The sequence below is a fragment of the Loxodonta africana genome, chromosome X (assembly GCF_030014295.1).
Source record: "Loxodonta africana isolate mLoxAfr1 chromosome X, mLoxAfr1.hap2, whole genome shotgun sequence".
Classification (NCBI taxonomy): domain Eukaryota; kingdom Metazoa; phylum Chordata; class Mammalia; order Proboscidea; family Elephantidae; genus Loxodonta; species Loxodonta africana.
Genome location: NC_087369.1, coordinates 152,372,608 through 152,395,680, shown reverse-complemented (window position 1 = coordinate 152,395,680; position 23,073 = coordinate 152,372,608). Strand labels below are relative to the sequence as shown.

The 23,073-nt window shown below is 40.5% G+C and overlaps 1 protein-coding gene and 1 pseudogene across 4 annotated transcripts in view; one reads left to right on the top strand and one right to left on the bottom strand.

The window, feature by feature from the left end:
- Positions 1 to 3,706: 3,706 nt before the first annotated feature.
- The window catches only part of SLC25A14 (solute carrier family 25 member 14), a 38,401-nt gene continuing 19,034 nt past the window's right edge, over positions 3,707 to 23,073 (bottom strand). For 2 of the 4 annotated variants that reach the window (XM_064277582.1, XM_064277581.1), the window contains 4 exons: positions 16,961 to 17,085; positions 16,070 to 16,205; positions 5,726 to 5,806; positions 3,710 to 4,436 (listed from right to left, as the gene is read on the bottom strand). In XM_064277582.1, the coding sequence (XP_064133652.1) occupies positions 4,395 to 4,436; positions 5,726 to 5,806; positions 16,070 to 16,205; positions 16,961 to 17,085 (384 nt within the window). In that variant the 3' untranslated portion in view covers positions 3,710 to 4,394. Of the gene's footprint in view, positions 4,437 to 5,725; positions 5,807 to 16,069; positions 16,206 to 16,960; positions 17,086 to 23,073 lie in introns of all 4 variants that reach the window. The other 2 variants (XM_023553827.2, XM_010594645.3) reach the window with 2 other exon arrangements.
- LOC104846311 (pre-mRNA-splicing factor SPF27-like) lies at positions 11,792 to 13,397 on the top strand (annotated as a pseudogene).

Here is a 23,073-nt window from a genome sequence, read left to right as displayed (position 1 = left end):
GGTTTGCCTCTTCTGGATACTTCTCATGAATGGGATTGTACAATATGTGGCCTTTCGTGCCTGGCTTTTTATTTAGTACAATGTTTTTGAGGTTCACCCATGTGGTAGCATGTATAGGGACTTCATTTCATTTAATGGGTAAATAATATTCCATTATATGGATATATGACAATTTGTTTATCCATTCATCATTTGATAGATATTTGGGTTATTTCCCCCTTTTGGCTATTATGTGTAATGCTGCTATGAATATTCATGTACAAGTGTTTGTGCGAACATGTATTTTCAACTCTCTTGGCGATATACCTAGGAGTGGAATTGCTGGGTCATATAGTAACACTGTTTAAATTTTTGAGGAACTGCCAAACTGTTTTCCAAAGTAGCTGCAGCATTTTGCATTTCCACCAGCAATGTATGGGAGTTCCAGTTTCTTCACATCCTCACCAACACTTGCTATTGTCCGTCTTTTTGAGATGCTGGGCTTTTTAACTGGGGAAAGAATTATTTCTCTTCCCAATTAGTGATGCCTGTTTATCTTTGTGAGCAGTTTTCTTTTTTTAATTACTAGACTTTATATTTTAGAAGTTTTAGGTTTATAGATAAATTGAGCAGGTTATACAGAGAGTTCACCTCATCTTGTTTTGTTTTGTTTTGACAAACAAGAGTTCAACCAAGGTCCTTCATCCCTTTAAAACTTGTTTGCTTGTGCTCATTGATTCTGAAAGATCTCTTCCAACCTACCTTTAAAAGACACAGGTGGATCTATTTCATATCTGATGTGCCCCTAAAAGGTTATTTTTCAATCAAAAATGGCAAATCAATCCAGAAACAGAGGAATGAATAAACAAATTGTGGTATACACATATCACAATTATGTATCTACATACCACAATTATTCAGCCATCAAAAGGAATGAAGTACTGATAGATGCTGCAACATGGGTGAAACTTGAAGATATTAAGCTAAGTGAAAGAAGCCAGTTTAAAAAGGGCAAATACTGTATAACTCCATTTATATGAAATAACCAAAGTAGGCAGATTCATAGAGACAGAATGCAGATTGCTGGTTGCCAGGGACTGGGGGCGGGGGCGGGTGGAGAAGGGAATAGACAGCAACTGCTTGCTGGGCACGGGGTTTTCTTAGGGTGATGAAAATTATTTGAAACTAGAGAGAGGTGGTAGTTGCACAACATTGTGAATGTACCAGATGCCAATGAATTTTTCACTTTAAAATGGCTAATTTTATGTTATGTAATTTCATCTAAAAATCCTGCAAATCAAATGCATAATAGAGAGCTTGTTGCCTAAGAGAACCCTATGGTGAATACTTTTGTGAAGCAGTGAATTCTTAAGACATGTGAAATAATTCCCTTCAAATGTCATGTGTTTAGAGGTAGATCCTTATTTCCCGCCTGGGGCACTCTTACTGTGGCCTATTTCATTATTGGACTGCAGTTAACCCTTAGTGTTCAATCAAACTATTCTACTCACCATATAGGTTACCTGAGGGGATGCTGTATTAACCCGTGAGTAAGGATAGGATGTTGTAGTTGCTGTTGTTAGGTGCCATCCAGTTGATTCCAATTCACAGCGACCCGATGTGACAGGGTAGAACTGCCCCATAGGGTTTCTTAGGCTCTAATCCTTATGGAAGCAGATCGCCAGGTCTTTCTCCTGCAGAGCCGCTTGGGTGAGTTCAAACCACCAGCCTTTCGGTTAGCAACTGAATACCTAACCATTGTGCCCACCAGCACTACTATACCAAAAATAAAAATAGTAAAAGTCAAGTTCTTTAATTTGGACTTTGTCCATGACTATAAAAAAAGCTACAATAAAAGTGGCAATCCTTACGTCTTTGGTAATCTGGGTAAAGATTTCATAGCTTCAAACTATTGTTCTCCAAATTTTATATGGAAAATAATTAACCCTCACTGCCTCCTTTACTCTTTTTCCCATTGCCAGAACATAGTAGTCTCTTTTTTTTTTTTAGATGACTTCGGGCTGGGTGTTTAGTCATTGGCAGTGTCCTCTGCTGATTTTCTCCCCAACTGCTTTATGTTGGAGTGACCCAGCCTCAGTTATTGGACTCTTGTCTATTTACACTCACTTCCTTGGTGATCTCATTCATCTTTAAGTGCCACAGATATGCTGATGACTTCCAAATGTACATTCCCCAACTCATACCTCCCTCCTGAGCACCGTATTTCTCTGCCCCAGTGCTCACTCCACATCTCTGTTAAAGTCTAGTAGGCTCTTCAGACTTAACGTGCACAAAACAAAACTCCTAATTTCCCCCCAAATAGCTCTGTTCCTTCCACAGTCTTCCCCATCTCTATGGCAATGCTACCCTTTCAGTGGTTCAGGCTAAAAACCTTGGAGTAATCCTTAATTCTACTTCCTCTCTCTCACAACCCACATCCTATCCTCCAGCAAATCATATCTGTTCTTCTCCAAAATATATCTAGAATTCCAACCCCTTCTCACAACCTCCATTACTACTACCCTCACGCAAGCCACCAATACTTCTTGCCTGAATCATGGCATTAGACTCCAGACACACTCTCACCTCAGGGCCTTTGCACTTGCTTTAACCCTAGATGGGCTTTCTCATCCCCTAGAGACCTCAATCAAATGTTGCTTTCTCCATGCTGACTTTTCCTGACCTCTCTGTTTAAGACTATGACCCTGCCCTGGCATTCCTCAACCCTCTTCCCTACTTTATTTTTCTACAAAGCATTTATTACCATCTAATAATATACTATACGGAAACTTGGTGGCAAAGTGCTTAAGGACTCAGGCTGCTAACCAAAAGGTTGGTGGTTCAAATCCACCAGCCACTCCTTGGAAACCCTACGGGGCAGTTCTATCCTGTCCTATAGGGTCCCTATGAGTTAGAATCAACTCAAAGGCACACAACAATAACAAATACACATTTTACTTATTAATCTTTTATCATGTCTCCCTTTTGTAGAATATAAGCTCCATGAGGGCAGTGATATTTATCTGTTTTGTTTACTGCTGTATCCCCAGTGCCTGTATAAAAGCTCGATAAATATTTGTTCAATGAATGAATAAATAACAGTCTAAAAGATAAGGTATATCTCTCTAAACACCTCTATTTTCGCTTAATAATCTATTCTTTTATCTATCATCCCATAATTTTTCCAGTAATTCAAATTTCATTTCATTCCATTTAAATCCCACAGTACTTGATGAACCTTTACTATGTTTTAGGCATTTTTCCAGATACTTGGGACACAGAGCAATTCATTTAGCAAATATTTACTGAGTATATATAACTGGGCTAGGCACTGTGCACATAGCAGTGAATAAAATCAACAGAATCCCTATTTTTATGGAGCTTACAGACTGGTAGGAGATATAGGTATCAAGCAGATAATCACATAAATATAACATGCAGTTATAAATTGTGATACATGGTATAAGAACGTTATTTAGATTGGGGGAGAGGGACTCAATGAGAGGTTTCTCTGAAAAGAACAACACTTAAGCTGAGGTAAATGAGAGCCAGTTTCCAATATAGATAAGCCCTTCAAGGAACTATCTTCCAACCTGTGCCACTGTGACAAAATGGCTTTCCTTTTGCTCATCTATTTGGGGATGAGTATGACTGGCGTAGTAAATGTTTAAAAAATAAATAAGGTAGTACTTAAGACTGATAAAAGTAGAAAATCTTTGTGGGGTGGTAAAAAGAGAACAGGGAAGAACCCTGGAACAGGAAAGAGCCACTTGCCTGATGTTTGGAAGTGAATGGCAGTATGACAATGAATGGCAGTGGTAAAGCGCGAGGCACTTATTCTATTCCCATAATGTACACTTTAAAAGTCCAGATATGAAACCCCTAACTCTGCTTTGTGCCTATTTCTCAATTTCATAGTCACCTTTTCTTTATCACTTTCTGGAGATTAGAATTTAAAAAGCTGGCAAACGAGCGAATAGTAAAAGAAAACAAAGCCGAAGTGATTTTGCCAATAAATACTTTAATGAGAACCGAGGTCTGTAACCTCCACAGCTGTAACTGCTCTGGCCTACGCCTTCTGCTCTAGCCCACATCTGGGGCTACCAACTACATTTAACCCACATTTGAAAGACAACCACCTTGAAAATTATCCATCAGCATCCATCTTCACAGAAGATACCGATCTGGGGCCAGAGTCTCAACGTTAACACTTCCTCAGGGAAAAGTTACCATGGTAACACAAACACATCAACATTTTTGAACCACTGTATCCTTCTTCGATCAGGAAGCCCTTGGGGGATCACAGGTTCGGCAAACACTTAAAACATTTTCAAAATACATTAGAACACAGAAAAAACAGGGAGGGGGGAAGGATAGACAGGTTGCCAGGGCTGGGCTCACACATAATTCAGTCCTTAGATCTGAAGCCTCTTGAGCTGCTCATATGTAATAAAAAACTGAGGAGTAAGTCATGGAAAATCACTGGATTGATACCAAAAGCCAAACTCAGTTCTAAAATTGTATACTGCATTCTCTTAAATAGGTACTTAGTTTTTTTTTTATTCTGTGCTCTTGTTTAAAAGTCCTTTAAAACAACATCTGTCTTACAACAATAAAAAAGAAAAAATATCTGTGAAATCCATCATGCATTGAGTACTCACCATGTGCCCATAATGATCATTGGCATTTAGCAATATCAACAGATTGGAACTCTAATACACTTACAGTCTTCAGGGGCAAAGAGGACATATACACACAAAAATAACCCAGAACATCAATGACACCATATAACTTACTGCTAGAATAATTGTTACAGGAATTAGGTGATCAGAGCAATTCCAAGGAGAGGAGACACTATCTCTCAGCCTACAGGGCAGGGAACTTGTGTTTCACTGCTTTTCAGCCCTGCAATGCTCACCACTATACACATAGCCACACGCAGCATCCAATACACGGCTCTGCACATAGGGGGCACTCAAACACAAAGGGGAGAGAGTCTCCCACCAGGAAGGAGCCCTAATTTGCTCTGGATTCCTTCACTCTGTGAATGTTTCCTGCCCCGTTATTATTTCTCAGTTATTTGAGTCCCAAGTTAGAGGTAGGAAATAAGGATCACCCCAGCATGAACTTTCCTATTGGCACTTCCCCCATCACACCTTCCAAAAACTTAATAGCCCCTTCTAGACTGCCTATGTTTGTTGTTCTTTTATTTTAAAGAGGAAAGTCTGGCACATCTTTTCTACTCCCTTTAGTTTGTATTAGCTTCAAACTGAAAGCTGTTTCTCTACTTTCATCTTCAGTGGTCACCATTAGGATGCTGAGTTTCTCACTTGCCTAAAGATTCAATACAGGCAGTCCTCGGGTTATGAACAAGATCTGTTCCTAACCGTGTCTTTAAGTCGAATTTGTAGGTAAGTCGGAACAGGTGCATTTGGTTCTCATTTAGCCTTACTTTTTTTTTTTTTAGTGCAAGAAAAGGCTCGAAGCCTTTGCCTTTTCGATGAGTTCTATGAACAGCAAGTGAGGGTGATTGTGATGAAGACTTTGTTGGAGTAGGGGTTGCTGGTTCAATCCTTTCAAAGTGAGGGCAAATTATATAAAATTAAAGGGCAAGTATGAGTTTGTAACCAAGGTGGCGGGGGGGGGGGGTTGCCAGGGCTGCGTATTATCAAAATCTCCTTCCCGTGGCCTAGAATTACCTGAGAGCTTAAAACATTTCCTTCATTCTCATGTTCGAAAAGGATACAATGATGTTCCAGGGTCCAAGTCGAAGCCAGTTTGGCCAAAATCCTTTATACAGTGCAAAAAACCCCTCATGCTTCCACATCTGAGGGAAAGAGACAACCAGAAAATTGAGTGAGTCCCCTTTCTTTTTACATCAGACAACCATTTTTATTTTAGTACTTATCTTCCACCCTCACCCCACCACCACTACCCCTAGCCCCCACTCCAGCAATTTATAGCTCTATGAATGGTCTTTTTGTTTTTATAGATACACGTTTTAAATTCATATGTAATCTAAATCCATCCACTCGTTCATTCAACAAATATTTACTGAGCACCTACTATATGAAGGCACCCTTCCGAATGCTGGAAAGGTAACAGTGAACAAGACAGAGAAAGTGTCTGTGGTAGCCAGCCTCCAAGATGACCCCCAATGACCCCCACCTCCAGTAATTCATGCCCTTATGTTGCCCCTCTCACAATATAACAGGATTTGTCTGTGTGACCAATAGATTATGGTGGTAGTGAACATAAGCCACTTCCAATGCAAGATCATAAAAGACATTTTATATATAATAAGGCTTTTGACTTGTTCTCTCCTAGATTACTTGCTCTGGAGAAAGCCAGCTGTCATGTCATGAGAAGAGGCCCATGTGGTGAACCGAGGTCTCCAGCAAGCAGCCGGTGAGGAGCTGAGTCCTTCTACTAACAGTCACATGAGTGAGCTTAGAAGCGTATCTCCCAGCCCCAGTCAAGCCTGCAGATGACTGCAACCCTGCCTGACCTCTGGACTGCAACCTCACAGGACAGCCCAAGCCAGACCCACCCAGCTAAGCTGCTCCTGAATTCCTAATCCACAGAAAGTTTGAGATAACAAATGTTTGTTTTATGGCACTGAGTTCTAGGGTAATTTGTTACACAGCGACAGATAACTCATACAGTACCTGTCCTCATGGAGTATACATTCTAGTGGGGCTGACAAACAATCAACAGATATACAAATAGATATTAATAAGTGCTATGAGGAAAACTAAAGAAGGGTAAGGGAACAGGGAGTTGGGCAAGTTACTATCATTCTGTCTCATCACTGTAAATTCTGCATAGCGTCTTGGCCTACCTCATGGGAATGCTTTGAGGATTAAGTGAGGAACAATGTGAACTGTTTTGAATTTTGGTGCCCTCCTTTATACAATGGGGATGCTGCACACACCAACTGAGTGGTTATGAGAGTTAAATGATAAATTATGTAAACCAAAGATCATAAACTGGTGGCATGTGCTGAATTCAACCGGCAGAAACAGTTCATACGTAATGGACAGATATCCATTAAGTAACTACTACATGTCAGGCATTGTGTTAGGCACTGAAAAATGTTATTTTGAGTTTCTGCTGGTGAAGTGAAACTCACCACAATACCAGAAACTGGATATATTTGGATAAGATAATAATATGAAAAGCCAGGCTTGTTAAATATCCCTTATCCTAAATACTTGAAAATATCCCTTATCTCATTCTCCAAATTGGGAACACTAGAGATTAATTATCCTTATTCACCATTTCTTTGAAGCAAACAGCAATAAGGGCAATATTTATACAAAACATAGGTAGTGGTAATATTGGAACCCTGGTTGCGTAGTAGTTAAGAGCTCGGCTGCTAACTAAAAGGTCGCCAGTTCAAGTCCCCCAGCTGCTCCTTGGAAACCCTATGGGGCAATTCTCTGTCCTATTGGGTCACTATGAGTCGGAACCTACTCGACAGGACCTAACAACAACAGTGGTAATATGCTTCCCCCAATGGATCTTCAACAAATACTAAAGATCTTAGACCAAACTGTTGTAGGAAAATTGTGAAAATCAGCCAAAATAAAACCAAGATGTAGATAAACAACACAGAATCATAGACTACGAGAGACCTCAGAGATACAATTCAACCCCATCGCCTCTCACCCGGACTACCGCAATAGCCTTCTAACTGGTCTAAAATCTCCACCTGGAAGCCAGACAATCTTTTAAAATTATAAATGGATTGTGTCACTTCCCTGCTTAAAGCCCTCCAATGGCTTCCCAATGGTTATATCCATGCGACGGGAATATCATTCAGCCATACAGCATGTCGCATGAAGTACTGATACACGCTACAACATGGATGAATCTTGAAAACATCATGCTAAGTGAGAGCAGCCAGTCATAAAAGGTCACATAGTGTATGATTCCATTTATATAAAATGTCCAGGAGAGGCAAATCTACAGAGACAGAAAGCAGATCAGTGGTTGCTTAGGGCTGGGGGCACAGTGAGGTGATAGCTAAAGGGTGTATTTCTTTTTGGGGTGATAGACACAAACGTTCTAAACTTAGATCATGGTGATAACTGCACAACCCTGTGGGTAAACTAAGATCACTGAATTGTACGACACCTTAAACGGATGAATTTTACGATATGTGAACTATTCCTCAATAAAAATGTTTTTTAAATAAATGCTATGACAAAGTACCCAAAAAACTATGAACACATAACCTAGTTCAGTGGTCATGAAGACTTTGGTAAAAATGTAACATTCAATCAGAGATCTGAAGAATGAGCAGGAGCTAGCCAACCGACAGGTGTCTTTGGGGTGGGGAGAGGGCTACAACAAAGTATACAGTGTGGGTGAAAGCTTGGGGATAAAACAATGCCCAGCACCGAAATCATTCAGTATGCCTGGAATAAAAAATAAGGGTGGCAGAGATAAGGTTGTAGAAGTAAATAGGGATCAAATCATATAAAGCCTTGGGGCAAAGAGAAACCATTAAGGAGTTTTTAGATGAGAGGACAAGATGAGATTTCCAGCTGTTCTTTTCTACGTTAGAGATGGATACATGATCCCCATTTGTCATACAGCCAATTTTCAGCCTGCATAGCTTGCTGCCTTGGCATCTGCTAATTCTGCCTAGTATAGCCCTTTCACCGTATCCAACACGGCCACTCCTATTTTGTCACATAGCCTCTCAACAACTGTGGTTACTGCCTCCCCCTCCTGGCCATGCCCTATATGGTTTCCCATGAGAAGAATGCCTCCCTTTTCCCATGCTAATACACTAGAAACTTGTAAACTGACCAATAAGACTTCAGCACATACTAACCTCGAACCCAACCCTGCTTGCCATACCTAAGCCCTGTCCCACAGTTCCAACTTGCTGTCACCTTGTCCCTGAGTGCAACCCCCTGTGTGGGCCTGAGTCCGGGAGTGCTATGGCTCTCTCTCTAGGACCTGTGAGTTCTAAATTCTACTTGTTCTCCGGTCTCCCTGAGTGAGCCTCAATCTCTCATGCCACACCTGATAAACCATCCATGACACCCATAGACTCCTTTGGGTCATGCTTCAGACATCATTTACCAACCTATTCTGGGACTCTTAAAGATGAAATGCAAAATAATAAACTATAATGCCATTATATATTATGACATATAGAGCAAAGTAGTTTTGAAGAACTTTAAAAGCAGGTAAGTGAATGTGTGAATAAATCAATGACATAGAAGACTTTATTTAATGTGATAAGGGTACGCAGTTAGTTATTTATTTGAAAAATTAATCAATGCACAGAATATAAACATGAGTCACATGTATCTTAAATATTTTAACTTAAAACATCTACGCACATCAATTTGAAAACCTTTTGATGGCGGGCTAAAGACTTCTTTGCAAATAGGTCTGCTGACTGAATTTCAGTATTGTCTTTCTTGCATAAACCACACACCCACAGGTATATCCTTTATGATTTCCAGTTTATTTCAGTGGAGAGAGAACTTAGAGACACATGCATAATAATACAAGTACAGAATGCTTTTAGATGATTACAATTTCCCCCAATTTTTATACCTGTCTCGCCCATACCTAATTTCAAAACTTTTTTTTATTTTAAATGACTCCCCTTTTACCAAATCTTTATACAGTAATCTTTTGGAAATACTTTCAGGATCTCGGGCATGTCACATATTTCTGAACCTTATTCTCTTCAAAACATCTACATTCACCTCAGTGTTCACAGAAACAAATCTTAGCAATGATAACAGTTACTGAAGGTTCAACAAGAATTCGACTACGAAGAGATGGTGCTGAGAAAGGTAATCCTTTAGTAGCAGTAGTTAAGGGATTCAAGAGCCATTTGAATAAACAGAGAACATCTACTATAATTGTAATCAGAAACTTCTGCTAGAAGTCACCATTCTTGAAAGTTTCTGTCACTGGAATAAAGTTGACCCTCGAATCACTGGGACTGGCCACTGAGAACTACTATCCCTCGGAACTGTCAAGGGCCTCAGGAAGATAATGGATACCACTGCTGAATGAACCAACTATAATAAGCTGCTGCCAAAAACCAAACCCATTGCCTTTGAGTCGATTCTGACTCATAGCGACCCCACAGAACAGAATAGAGCTGCCCCATAGAGTTTCCAAGGAGCGCCTGGTGGAGCTGAACTGCTAACCCTTTGGTTAGCAGCCATAGCAATTAACCACTAGCCACCAGGGTTTCCAGCTGCTGCCAAGAAACCTTAACTATCCATGGGTAGCGCAACCAACAGGAGTAGTCAAGAGGAAGCAGAATGGAGGGATCTTGGAAAGAAGGCCACCTTAGGTTTGAATCCTGGCTCTGTCATGAACCAACTAAGTGACTTCGGAAAAATTACTTAACCTCTCTGATCTTCAGTTCCTTTATGTATAAAACGGGGATAAGAAAATCACCCACAATGTAGCTCTGAAGAACGGAAACAACATAAACAAATCAATAAATGGTACAATTTTTTAAAAGTACAGCAATGAATTCATGTTATCATGCAATTAATTAAAGGTTACTGCCAACATTAAACTGTTTCTGCCTGGTTTCAAACCTGGGACCTTTCGAATGTGAAGCAAACGTGATAATCACTACATTACGGAAACCAGGCAGTTAAATCTGGTTTAACCTGGTTAACCCTTGTAGTGTAGTGGTTAAGTGCTATGGCTGCTAACCAAAAGGTCTAGAAGTTCGAATCCACCAAGCACTCCTTGGAAACTCTATGGGGCAGTTCTACTCTGTCCTATAGGGTCGCTATGAGTCGGAATCGACTAGATGGCAATGGATTTTTTTGGCCAACATTAAAAGATGTTTCTGCAGATACAACACAGCACAGTGGTTAGAAGAACTTTAGAATCAGACAGATTGCAGGTCTGCCACTTAGTAGCGGTATAATCTTGGGTAAATTACTTAGCTGCTCTGAAACTAGGTTTCCTCATTTTTAAGATAATACCTACTCCATAGGATTGCCATGACAGTTAAAGGATAGTGCCTGGCACATAATAAGCCTTCAGTAAATGCTATCGCTATATTATGAGGATTGCATTTTACTTGGATCCACAATCAACGCCCATGGATGCAGCTGTCGTGAAATCGAACAATGTATCGCGTTCAGCAAATCTGCTGCAAAGGACCTCTTTCAAGGGAACTTTTTGTTTACCAATGCATCCTCGCCAAGTTAGAACAGTGGACGTAGTTGGATATGCTAACTTTTTCTTTTTTATTTTTATTGTGCTTTAAGTAAAAGTTTACAAATCAAGTCAGTCTCTCATATAAAAATTTATATACACCTTGCTGCTAACCCAACCTTGCTGCTATATACTCCTAATTGCTCTCTCCCTAATGAGACAGCCCGCTCTCTCCCTCCACTCTCTTTTCGTGTCCATTTCGCCAGCTTCTAACCCCCTCCACCCTCTCATCTCCCTCCAGGCAGAAGATGCCCACATAGTCTCAAGCGTCCACCTGATCCAAGAAGCTCACTCCTCACCAGCATCCCTCTCCAACCCATTGTCCAGCCCAATCCATGTCTGAAGAGTTGGCTTCGGGAATGGTTCCTGTCCTGGGCTAACATAAGGCCTGGGGCCATGACCACCGGGGTCCTTCTAGTCTCAGTCAGACCATTAAGTCTGGTCTTTTTTATGAGAATTTGGGGTCTGCATCCCACTACTCTCCTGCTCCCTCAGGGGTTCTCTGTTGTGTTCCCTGTCAGGGCAGTCAACGGTTGTAGCCAGGCACCATCTAGTTCTTCTGGTCTCAGGATGATGTAGTCTCTGGTTTATGTGGTGGATATGCTAATCTTAACTCAGTGGAGAATTCAGAGATACAGATAAGATCTTGGGGAACCATTAGTGTATAGGTGGAACACAACTTAGAACACTGCCTGGAACATAGGACACTTATATTTTTTTATTCAATGAATGAACAAACACATTCCTCAACGCACAACAATCTGGCTTTTGTGAACATCAATCCACGAAACTTCTTCCAGAAAATGTTAAATCCAACATATGTATTTCAGTTTTTATCATACTCGACCTCTTTATCGCATGTGATATTAAATAACCACTCATTCCTTCTTAAAATTCATTACTCCCGAGTTGAACCTAAGGTCCTCGGAATGGCGGGCACAGGTTTGGTGGCTGGGGAGGCTGTGGTGGATGTTCTGCCCTATTTTGACCAAGGTTATGAAGCGCTGGTGTGCAGGAAGTGGCTATGGCACTGGTGGAGGAGGAAACTTACAGATACTGACCTACAAAGAACTACCTGAGCTACCTGACAGCACCAGATTATTCTTCTTTTGAAACTGACATAATGAGAAATGAATCTGAAAGACTGGCTGCTTGACAACCAATTGAACTACTCAGTATGAAATGATATGAGCTCCAGCGCCTTCCTCAGGTCAGAAAAATGATATTACTGTGTGACAAGAATGTGTAAACAATTCTATGGCCCAGTTAGAACATCAAGTGGTTCAAATTGATAATCTGGAACTCATGTCAGAGCACGGATGCAATGCCTGGAAAGCGTATAATGAAAATCTAGTTCACATGATTGAACACGCCCAGAAAGAGCTCCAGAAGTTAAAAAAAAAACATATTTATGATTTAAACTGGCAGCGCAAGAACACGCAACTAACAGCTAGGTCTAAATTGAGAGAAATGGAGTCAACTCAGGTATCCCTGGTTAGTAAGAATTGAGATTGAACAGACTATTGTACAACTAGAAAATGAAATCTATCAAATTAAGCAGCAACATGGAGAGGCAAACAGAAAACATTTGATGAAACTTCTGAAAAGAAAAATGAATTTGGTGAGTAAAAAGAAGGGAGAGTTGAACTTTCATAGAATATCAGGCACCTGAAGTACTTCTGAACTGTGAAGGGTGACAGCATCTTGTAGTTAAATGTACAGAATGTGTGAACTGTTGTATTATTTCTCTATCTGTATATTTTAGCAAAATAAAAAATTTCAACTTGGTATTTTTATAGCCTTTAGAAAAAACTTTAGGCTTTTCGGATAAATGACTTTAGAATAATACTCTGACACAGAATTCATTTTAACCACTTGGGTCTGATTTTGCATCCAAGAGATCTTTATGAAAAACTTTCAACACATACAAGAATTTGGAAGCTTTTGGGTTATACCTTTGTCTAATACAGAGGTAATTCTAAACAAATTTTTGATTACCAAAAAAAAAAAACTCATTACTCCCCTGGCTTCTAGGATAACACTCTTTTCAAAGTTCCCTCATGTCTTTTGAACTATCCCTTTTCTGGGTTCCTCACCTGCCCATCTCTTAAAAATTAGTGTTCCCCAGTGTTTTTCCTTGGCCCACTGCTCTGGGAAGGATGTGCATATCAGAAACACCGGGGGGGCTTTTGCCAAACTATACTCCCCAGGGCCTGAGAACCACTGCCTTTGTGAACACTATTATCGGAAGGAGTTTTATACCACTCTAGTGTGCTGGGAAGACAAAAAGGTTGTGAACTCCTCTACCTGCTCTGCTTGGTCAACCCCCTTGTCGTGGATTGAATTATGTCCCCTCAAAAATGTGTGTATCAATTTGGCTGGGCCATGATTCCTGGTATTGTGTGATTTTCCTCCATATTGTAAATCTTGCCTCTATAATGTTAATGAGGGAGGATGGGCGGCAGCAGTTGTGTTAGCGAGGCAGGACTCAATCTACAAGATTGGATTGTGTCTTGAGGGAATCTCTTGAGATATAAAAGGGAGAAGTGAGCAGAGAGAGTGGAGGACCTCATACCACCAAGAAAGCAGTGCTGGGAGCAGAGAGCGCGTCCTTTGGACCCGGGGTCCCTGCATAGAGAAGCTCCTAGTCTGGGGGAAGATTGATGAGAAGGCTGACAGAGAGAGAAAGCCTTCCCCTGGAGCTGACACCCTGAATTTGGACTTTCAGCCTATTTTACTGTGAGAAGATAAACTTCTCTTTGTTAAATCTGTCCACTTGTGGTATTTCTGTTATAGCAGCACTAGATAATCAAGACAGAATTTGGTACCAGGAATGGGGTGCTGCTTTAACAGATACCTACAATGTGGAAGTGGTTTGGAAGCTGTGGATGGACAGAGAACCAGCAGTGGCAGAAAAGCAGCAGCAGCAGAACCAGGAGACCAGTGCAACACAGCACTGGAGCCGACCCACGGAGTGAGAGAGCTGAGTGCCTGTGAGCAGGAGGTTTCCTGGCGGAGTGGAGTGCCTCTGGGCACTTATCAGTGGAGCTACTGAGCTTTGGAACACTTGCCCTAGCAGGGCAGATGTGGGTGTGAGGCCCGAGGAGCTCAGAGGCCAAGAAACCAGGAAGCAGAAGTTGAAGAGACAAGGAACACAAGAAGACGAGCTGCCTCAATCTCAAAAGGTATGGCCAGGACCTCTGGGGTTTCAAAGGGTGTGTCCACGGTCTCCGGTGTTTCTAAGGGTGAGTCACCACTCAGATGAACTAGGAGAATGGTGGGCCGAAAGCCAAAGTGCCGTCCCAGTGGGCCTGGAAGGCAGAGCTGAAGCCCAGGGCCAAGTGGCCTCTACTTAGAATCCAGAGAGTGTGGCCAATACCTAGAGTTTAGAGGGCAAAGCCATTGTGTAAATTGTCTCAGAGAACAGAGAATTACTTTCAAGGTCAGTGGTTCTCAAAGTGTAGTCCCCAGATTAGAAGCATATTGATGCAAATTCTCAGATTCCAACCCTGACCTACTTAATCAAAATCTCTGGAGATGGGGCCCAGCCATTTGCATTTTAACAAGCCCTCAAATGATTCTGATACATGTTAAAGTTTAAGAACCACTGCTGTGGGTCTATCCCTTTAGATTGGTGGTTTTCAACCTCGAGTGAACACTGCAATTGCCTGGGGAGCTTTAAAAATACCGATAACTGGCCAAGAGGTTCTCAGTTAATAGGTCAAAAGCAGACAAAGGCGCTATGAAAGTTCCCCAAGTGGTTCCAATGTGCACCCAAGGCTGAGAACCACTGCCTCAGCTCCATTCTCCATAACACCAGACTGATCCATTTAAAATACAAATCTGACCTGATTAAAGTCTTTCATTAGCTCCCCATCAATTAAAAAAAAAAGGGTCCAAGTGCTTACAAATACCCTTTATAACCTAACTAACCCTTAGCCACCAATGTGAGGAAGATGCCATAGTGTAGAGGTTAAGAATGTAGTGTGAAGCCAATGGTCTGAGTTTAAATCCCAGCTCTGCCACTTAATAGCTGTGAAACCTAGGGCAAGTTCATCTCTCAGTGCTTCTACTGTCCACCTTACAAGGAAATGGTAAGGATTAAATGTAAGTCTCAGTAGGAGAGTTCTCGATACACAGCAAAGCATGTAAAATATATATGCTATTGTTTTTTTATTGATATTCAAAATGCCACATCTATAGGAAGCCTATCCCATATTCCCAAATTGGGCTAAAGTTTCCTTCCATAGCACCTTGAGTTTATCACTCACCAGGCTGTATTGATGATCTGTTTATATACCTATGATTTCTCTGTACCTACTAGACTGGTGCCTGGTATATGATAAATAATTGTTAAAATAAACTGGTAACAGCAGAGAAACCATATGGAAATGATATATTTTTAACCTCCATTTTTTTCAGCAGTAATATCAGCAGTGATTATTTAATATATTTAAGATACTCAGGCATCCTACAAACAGAAACTTTCAAAGCCAAGGTATGAACAATAGCACAACCCTGAGCCGAAAACAAGTACTGGGTTTTCTATCCCAGGGCCTCTGGTCTGAGTGGGCAACCGCAGGGTATGCTACGTCTATTCTGTCAATAAAGCTACATGGTCCTATTAATAAAAGTATCTTACATTCTCAGGCATTCAAATTGCAATAACGATATTAAGGACCACTGTGCATCAGCAAATTGCCAAGGAGACAGCTTTTCTGCCTGGGAATGACTCTAAGAGGCTACTAAAAATATACAAGATGATTCTTCCATCTTCAGGATGATATGTAGCAACTAAGGACTGAAAGAAGGTCTGAGACATAGAAGATAACAAAAATCCAACCCAAGGCCGCAGTGTGCGTACCTTTAAAATTCCATCCAAAGTGCCCTTGTAGAGGTCCACGTGTCCCACGATCGCCCTCTGGTTCATCATGCGAGTTCTCACCACATCAACTGGATTGGAGGCCAGAGCCCCAGCCAAACCGCACGTAAAGCTGGAACTAAAGATGAAAACATTTAGATTTCCCCCACTTCTTCCCACTGCCCACTTAAACAGAAATTAGGCCAAACATAAATAAATGTACAGTAGCTCTGGCCCATCAGATAAAACCTGACACTTTCTCTTCGTTACAATCTAAAGACAAAGGAAGTCTTTTCTAAAGAGACACTATTAAAAAGCTGTCTCCTTCACTTTTCAATATGAAACTCAGTTTATGAGCCTAACAAGATCTCCAAGCAGCAAGTATCAGACATCTATTAGATGCACACATTTTTCAAACCACAGCACCATATGCCAAATGCATTTGAGAAGCAAAACACCATTAAGGTCACAAAACAAATAAAATGTAGGATGAGACTAGTGTCAGTTTTCAATTGAAAACTATGGTTTCATTCCACAGGCCCTATAAAGTTTCACCCTTTTTTCTGATTCTCATTGAGAAAAGTTTATTTCCAGATCCAAAATTAGGCCAAAGCAAATAAAAGGTGTGTTTATTAGATATATAGAGACTGTGAATGAATAGGTACAAATACTATAGATGTCTGGTAGGCTGCTGCATTACATGGTGCCCCCAAGTACAAAAGTGCCCACAGCATCCGGGACCTCTGAAGTACACGTTTATCAGAGGCTTGCCGTGCTGCTAATGGGAGAGACGCGGTATCTAGGCCATATGTATCACTTATTAATTCCACAGGAAGAGGCTTTTTCTGCTCAAAATGCTGAAAATACAGAACGGGCGCCACCTATCATACTTACACAAAGTGGGTTAAAATTGTGTCTCCCATCATCCCTGACAATATTAAGTGCTTTTTGGTAATATCATAGACTGGAAGCTCTACTCCCACAACGATGGCAGCACGCTGCGCAGTTGGGACCACACCCTACAAAACACAATTGACAATAGACACCAAGGAAATACACATGTACTAACATAAACCTGAAAGTCAAAAACATAGGTCAGAAGTTGAAAATCACTAGAAAAATCCAAGTGTGAAGTACTGAGGTCACTTTTTCAAATCAATGGTTAATACTGGGACACTTACAAATCCTCAGTTCACTTAATCTGTTGCTGTCAAGTAGATTCTTTAATGTTGCCTTTTGGCACTCATGGCAACTCCTGGTGTATTAGAGTAGAACTGCACTCCATAGGCTTTTCAATGGCTTTAATCTTATGGAAGTAGATTGCCAGGCCTTTCTTCTGAGGCACCACTGGTTGGATTCGAACCACCAACCTTTTGGTAGTCAAGCACAAACTTACTGTACTAAAAATAAAATCATGGATTTGACACCCACAGCACAAGTGATAGACGGAAAAAAATTGATCAACTGGGCTTCATCAGAATAAAAAAACCTTTGTGATTCAAAGAATAACATCGAGAAAGTGAAAAGACAACCCACAGAATGGGAGAAAATATGTGCGAATCATCTATCTGGTAAGTGTCTAGTATCCAGAATGCACTAAAAAAAAACCCTTGCAACTCAACAATAAAGAAGATAAACATTCAATTAAAAAATGGGCAGAGGATCTGAATAGACATTACCCCAAAGAAGACACACAAATGGTCAATATGAAAAGATGCTCAACATCATTAGTCGCTAGGCAAATGCAAATCAAAACCACAATGAAATCCCGCTTCATACACACTCACCAAAAACCCATTGCCATCTAGTTGATTTCAACTCATGGCAACCCTATAGGACAGAGTAGAACTGCACCATAGGGTTTCACAGGCTATAATCTTTATGGGAACAGACTGCCACATCTTTCTCCCTCAGAGTGGCTAGTGGGTTTGAACCATCAATCTATCAGTTAGCAGCTGAGGGCTTAACCACTGTGTCACCAGGACTCCTTTTACACACACTAGGACAGCTGTAATAAAAAACAAGCATTGGTTGGTCAGGATGCGGAGAAATCGGAACCCTCATACACTTCTAGCAGGAATGTAAAATGGTGCAGGCAGTGACTGTGGTTGTTTCTCAGAATGTTAAACAGAGTGTAAAATGGTGGGAGGCATAGTGGTGGCATCTGAACTTGTCTAACTTCACGAGGGGGGATGATGAGAATTAAGATCAGCCCAAGGCTGATTCCTATGAGGTGGAGATCGGACATACCTCCACTCTCCAACCTTTTTGCCAATTCTGACACCAGCCATCCCTCCGTTGGCATTCTCTACTTCTCTGCTGGGTACGATAACCCATTGCAATGGCCACACACAATTCACAGGCCATATTTACAGTTAAGTGGTTTATTAAGGAACATGGTACAACTTGGGATCAGGATCAACAGGCTACAACTCAGGGATCAGGATCAGGAAGTATGTAGGCAAAGTCTCCCCTTTTCAGTGCAGGATAGCTCTCTCTGCTCCTCTCAGTCCCCTGAGGACAGGCCCCTCTAGACCCCCCTTAGGCTCCTCTAGGTCCTGCTGCGTGTCACCACTAACTCTGCTACTGGGTCCCTTCCAGGCTTGTTGCTACTGGCTCTGCCACTGGGCCCCTCCCAGGCCTCTCACTGTCTTCAGTGTAACAGCCCTTGACCAGTGTTACAGCTCTTTTAGGACGTTCCTTGCCTCTTCTCTCTCTCTGCTTCTCGCTTCTTTCTGTCTACTCCAACTTCTGTGGGACTGACTGCATATATATACACAACCCCTTATAAGTTTCAAGGCACGGCCCCTCGCAGTGGGGGCCACAAACTGACCAATCCCCTGATGGTAGGCACAGATACTTCATTTGCATAGTTAGGCGTACCCAGGCTACAACTCACCTCATTTGCATAGTCTATTGACAACTCCCTGCAAGGTGCATACCGATCACAGGGCAGGCTATAGCCCAAAAAAAAAAAAAATTAGCCCAGGACCAGACAAAATCAAAAATCAAACCCAGTTGTTTACAACTTACCCAGGAAATGTCAATCAACCTGAACAAAAGTAACAAACTCTTTAGGGTAGAAAACTAGAGCGAAGGTAACTCCTCAGAATTTGGGGAAAAGTCTCTCAAAAGCTATTTTTCCAGAAAATCAAGGCAAAAGGCCACCTAAAGAAACTCATTTCACCACACAGAATTATCATATGACCCAGCAATTCCACACCCAAGAGAGTTGAAAACATATATTCACAAAAAAACTTGTACGTCAATGTTCACAGCAGCATTATTCATCATAACCAAAAAGTGTAAACAACCCAAATGTCTATCAACAGATGAATGGATAAACTGTGGTATATCCATAGAATGGAATATTATTCAGCCATAAGAAGGAATGAAATACTGATACATGCTACCACATCGATGAACCTTGAAAACATTATACTAAGTGAGGGAAACAAGATATAAAAGGTCACATACTGTATGGCTCCATGTATATGAAATGTTCAGAACAGGCAAATCTAGAGTCAGAAAGTAGATTAGTAGTTGCCTAGGGATGGGATGGCTGGGGGAAAATGAGGACTGCAAATGGGTATAGGTATAGGGTTTCCTTTTGGGATGATGAAAATGGTCTAAACTTAGTGGTTGCACAACTCTGTGATTATACTAAACCCCACTGAATTATACACTTTGAGATGCTTTTTTAAAAAACAAAGTAAATCTTATGGTAAGTGAATTATATCTCAGTAAAGTTGTTATTAAAAATATAAAATCAAGAAACAAAAAGTGGGGAGAAGAGAGCTTCCAGGTTTATCTCACAGAATTTTAGGATGTCCTGAAAGGACATACACTAGGATGGCAGCAAAGGTATGAAGCTGCTAGGGAAAAGGTCAAGACAAAGTGGTCCTTCTCTTACATGACCTCGTGTAGTAACATTAGCAGTGTTTCACTCAATAGCACAATATCACAATCACTGCTTACATTACAACACAGGTTTGTTAGGGTATTAAAATGTTTTTGAAGAGTATTAACGACACAAGAAAATACTTATGCTATAATGTTAAATAAGGCAAGACATAAAATTATATGTAGTATTATTCTAAGTTTAGTGGAAATGCACATATATGTGTGTATGTACATATATAACATATTTTTCACAAATAACGCACCCACGTAAGTAATGTGCCCACGCATGTGATGTGTACAGTGCGTTTAGGAAAATAACAGATGAGGGGGTTGTGCGGTTCGCAAAAAATGTATAATGTATAACGTGTGCATTATTTGCATAAAAAATACAATAAAAAATACAATATATATGTATATTATATGAATATGCATGTATGTGTATATATACACATACTACATATATACACATACATGCAAACTTTTAAAAAGGATTAGAAGAAACACATTGAAATATTTTTCTTCATCTGGGGTTAGGATAGCATATAAGTTCATTTTCATTTTTATATCTTTGTATATTTAAAAAATTTTTTTCACAACGAAGATTTTATTTTTATAATTCTGTTTAAAAGTCTTTTAAAATTGAAAATAATATGCCATGGGGACAACTGCTTCCTGAGATAACTTATATTAAGGTGTTCAATTGTCTCTAAATTCCCAATTTATAAAGGGAAGGTGATGTAGCCGTGTTGTCATCACCCTGATCATCAAGAAATGCTTGATTCCGCTGATATGGCTGGCCGGCCAGCCGAACAGTCCCTTCCTCCCCAAGTCCTCCACCTGCTTCACTCTGTTAAAAATGATGACTGTCAGTCACAGAAGGCTGTACTCTGGTGAACAGTAAGGGCACAAGCTTTGGCCCATAGGTCAAATTCAGGCCTCAGACATATTTTGTGTGGCTCACATAGTGTTTGCAGAAGGCCGAATTTGTTGTGAACATATAAAAAAAATCTGGGTATTTCATACAGAAATGCAGATTTCTAGCTTCTCTTGAGAGTCCAGAAAATTTGGCAACGATGGGCTCATTCAGTGTGTGGCAGCTATAGGCTGGAGCTATAGGCTGGAGCTGTCCCCTTTAAAAAGAACATCTGCTTTCCAGTTCGCCACGGTCCCTGCTACTCTATTGTATTCCCAATTCTGAGACAAGTGTCACTTTATGCTTTGTCCTCATACTTGTGCTGTTTTTCTTACAATGGAGTTAGGAAAAAAGTGAAAGGTTTTCAGTACCCATGTTATAATCAAAGCAGGAAAATAAAATACAGACTGAGAGGACCATGTGTTGGAAGAAAGAAATGTAACATATTTCCTTGTATTTTTAATATGCAAACAAAATGTGTGTTAAAAGAACACATAGTACAATACACTTCAATTCTTTATGTTACATGCCTGGATCATAGCAGCAGCCAAGTATAAAACAGCTGTGTTCCCCTGATGAAATCTCCAACTCTATTTATTGCTTTTTGTCTTTTCCTTGACATCAGTCTGTAAAAATGTCCTAGTTAGTTCCATTTTCTGGTTTTAAATTAGAGTAATTAAGAAACTGCACTCTGCTGTTATCAAAAAGCAACTAAGGGATGCTAAGACCATTAGGTGAAAAGTTATTAGGGAATAGGATATACGCATGTTGCTAGAATATCACCCCACAGATTACTTGCTAATTCGAAAAGAAAAAACATACCTGTCACAACGGAGAGATCTAGTGGGCATCATCTCATCAATAATCATGGGACAACCTAACTTCACGTGCCTCTTCCTGTGATGCAATATGAAGTCCACAATATCACCCGTGAAACTCTCTTACCGAAAATGTTTAACATGAGTCTAAGTCAACAAACTTAACTCCCAGATTACAGGAAATAGAGGGAATAAAGGAACAAGTTAAATACTGTAAGAAACATTCTATAAGACAACTGGCCTGCTCTCATCTATAGTGGAAATTTGAATATGGAGTGGATATTAATTATCAGGTATTTATCATTAATTTTCTTAGGTGTGATAATGGCATTGTGATTATGAGGAAGAATGTCTTTATTCTTAGGAAATGGCTTAGTGGTTAAGTGCTACGGCTGCTAACCAAAAGATCGGCAGTTCGAGTCCACCAGGCGCTCCTTGGAAACTCTATGGGGCAGTTCTACTCTGTCCTAGAGGGTCACTATGAGTTGGAATTGACGGCAGTGGGTTTGGTTTGGTTTTTTTTTTTAGGGAAGTGTTGTGATGCCTGCAACTTTCAAATGATTTAGCAAAAGAGAGACGGAGAGGGAAAAAAAACAGATAGATAAAGCAAATACGACAAAACTTTAATAGTTATTTAATCCAGGTGATGTGGTATATAGGTGTTCATTGCTCTGTTCTTTCAACTTTTCTGTATGTTAGAAAATTTTCATAATAAGAAGCTGGGGGAAATTAGAAGAAAAAAAAGGCCTCTGTCATGCATTAATTATGTCCCCCCAAAAATGTGTTTATCAATATCACTGTGCCATGATTCCCAGTAGTGTGTGATTTTCCTATATGTTGTAAATCCTGCCTCTATGATGTTAATGAGGGAGGATGGGCAGCAGTTGCGTTAGTGAGGCAGGACTCAATCTACAAGATTGGATTGTGTCTTGAGGCAATCACTTTGAAATATAAAAGAGAGAAGCTAGCAGAGGCACAGGGGGACCTCACACCACCAAGAAAGTAGTGCCGGGAGCAGAGCGCATCCTTTGGACCCAGGGTCCCTGGGCGAAGAAGCTCCTAGTCCAGGAGAAGACTGATGAGAAGGCCGACAGACAGCAAAAGCCTTCCCCTGGAGATGATGCCCTGAATTTGGACTTTTAGCCTACTTTACTGTGAAGAAATAAATTTCTCTTTGTTAAAGCCATCAACTTGTGGTATTTCTGTTACGGCAGCACTGGATGACTAAGACAGTCTCCTATATTTACAAGTCTATTAAAGGATTTCCCATTCCATTCTGTCTGCATATTCTCCTAGTACTCTCATTTAATATTATGTTAAGTGATTAAATCAAGATAAAAAGTTTTCCTACAAAAAGGAAAGAATAGACAGAA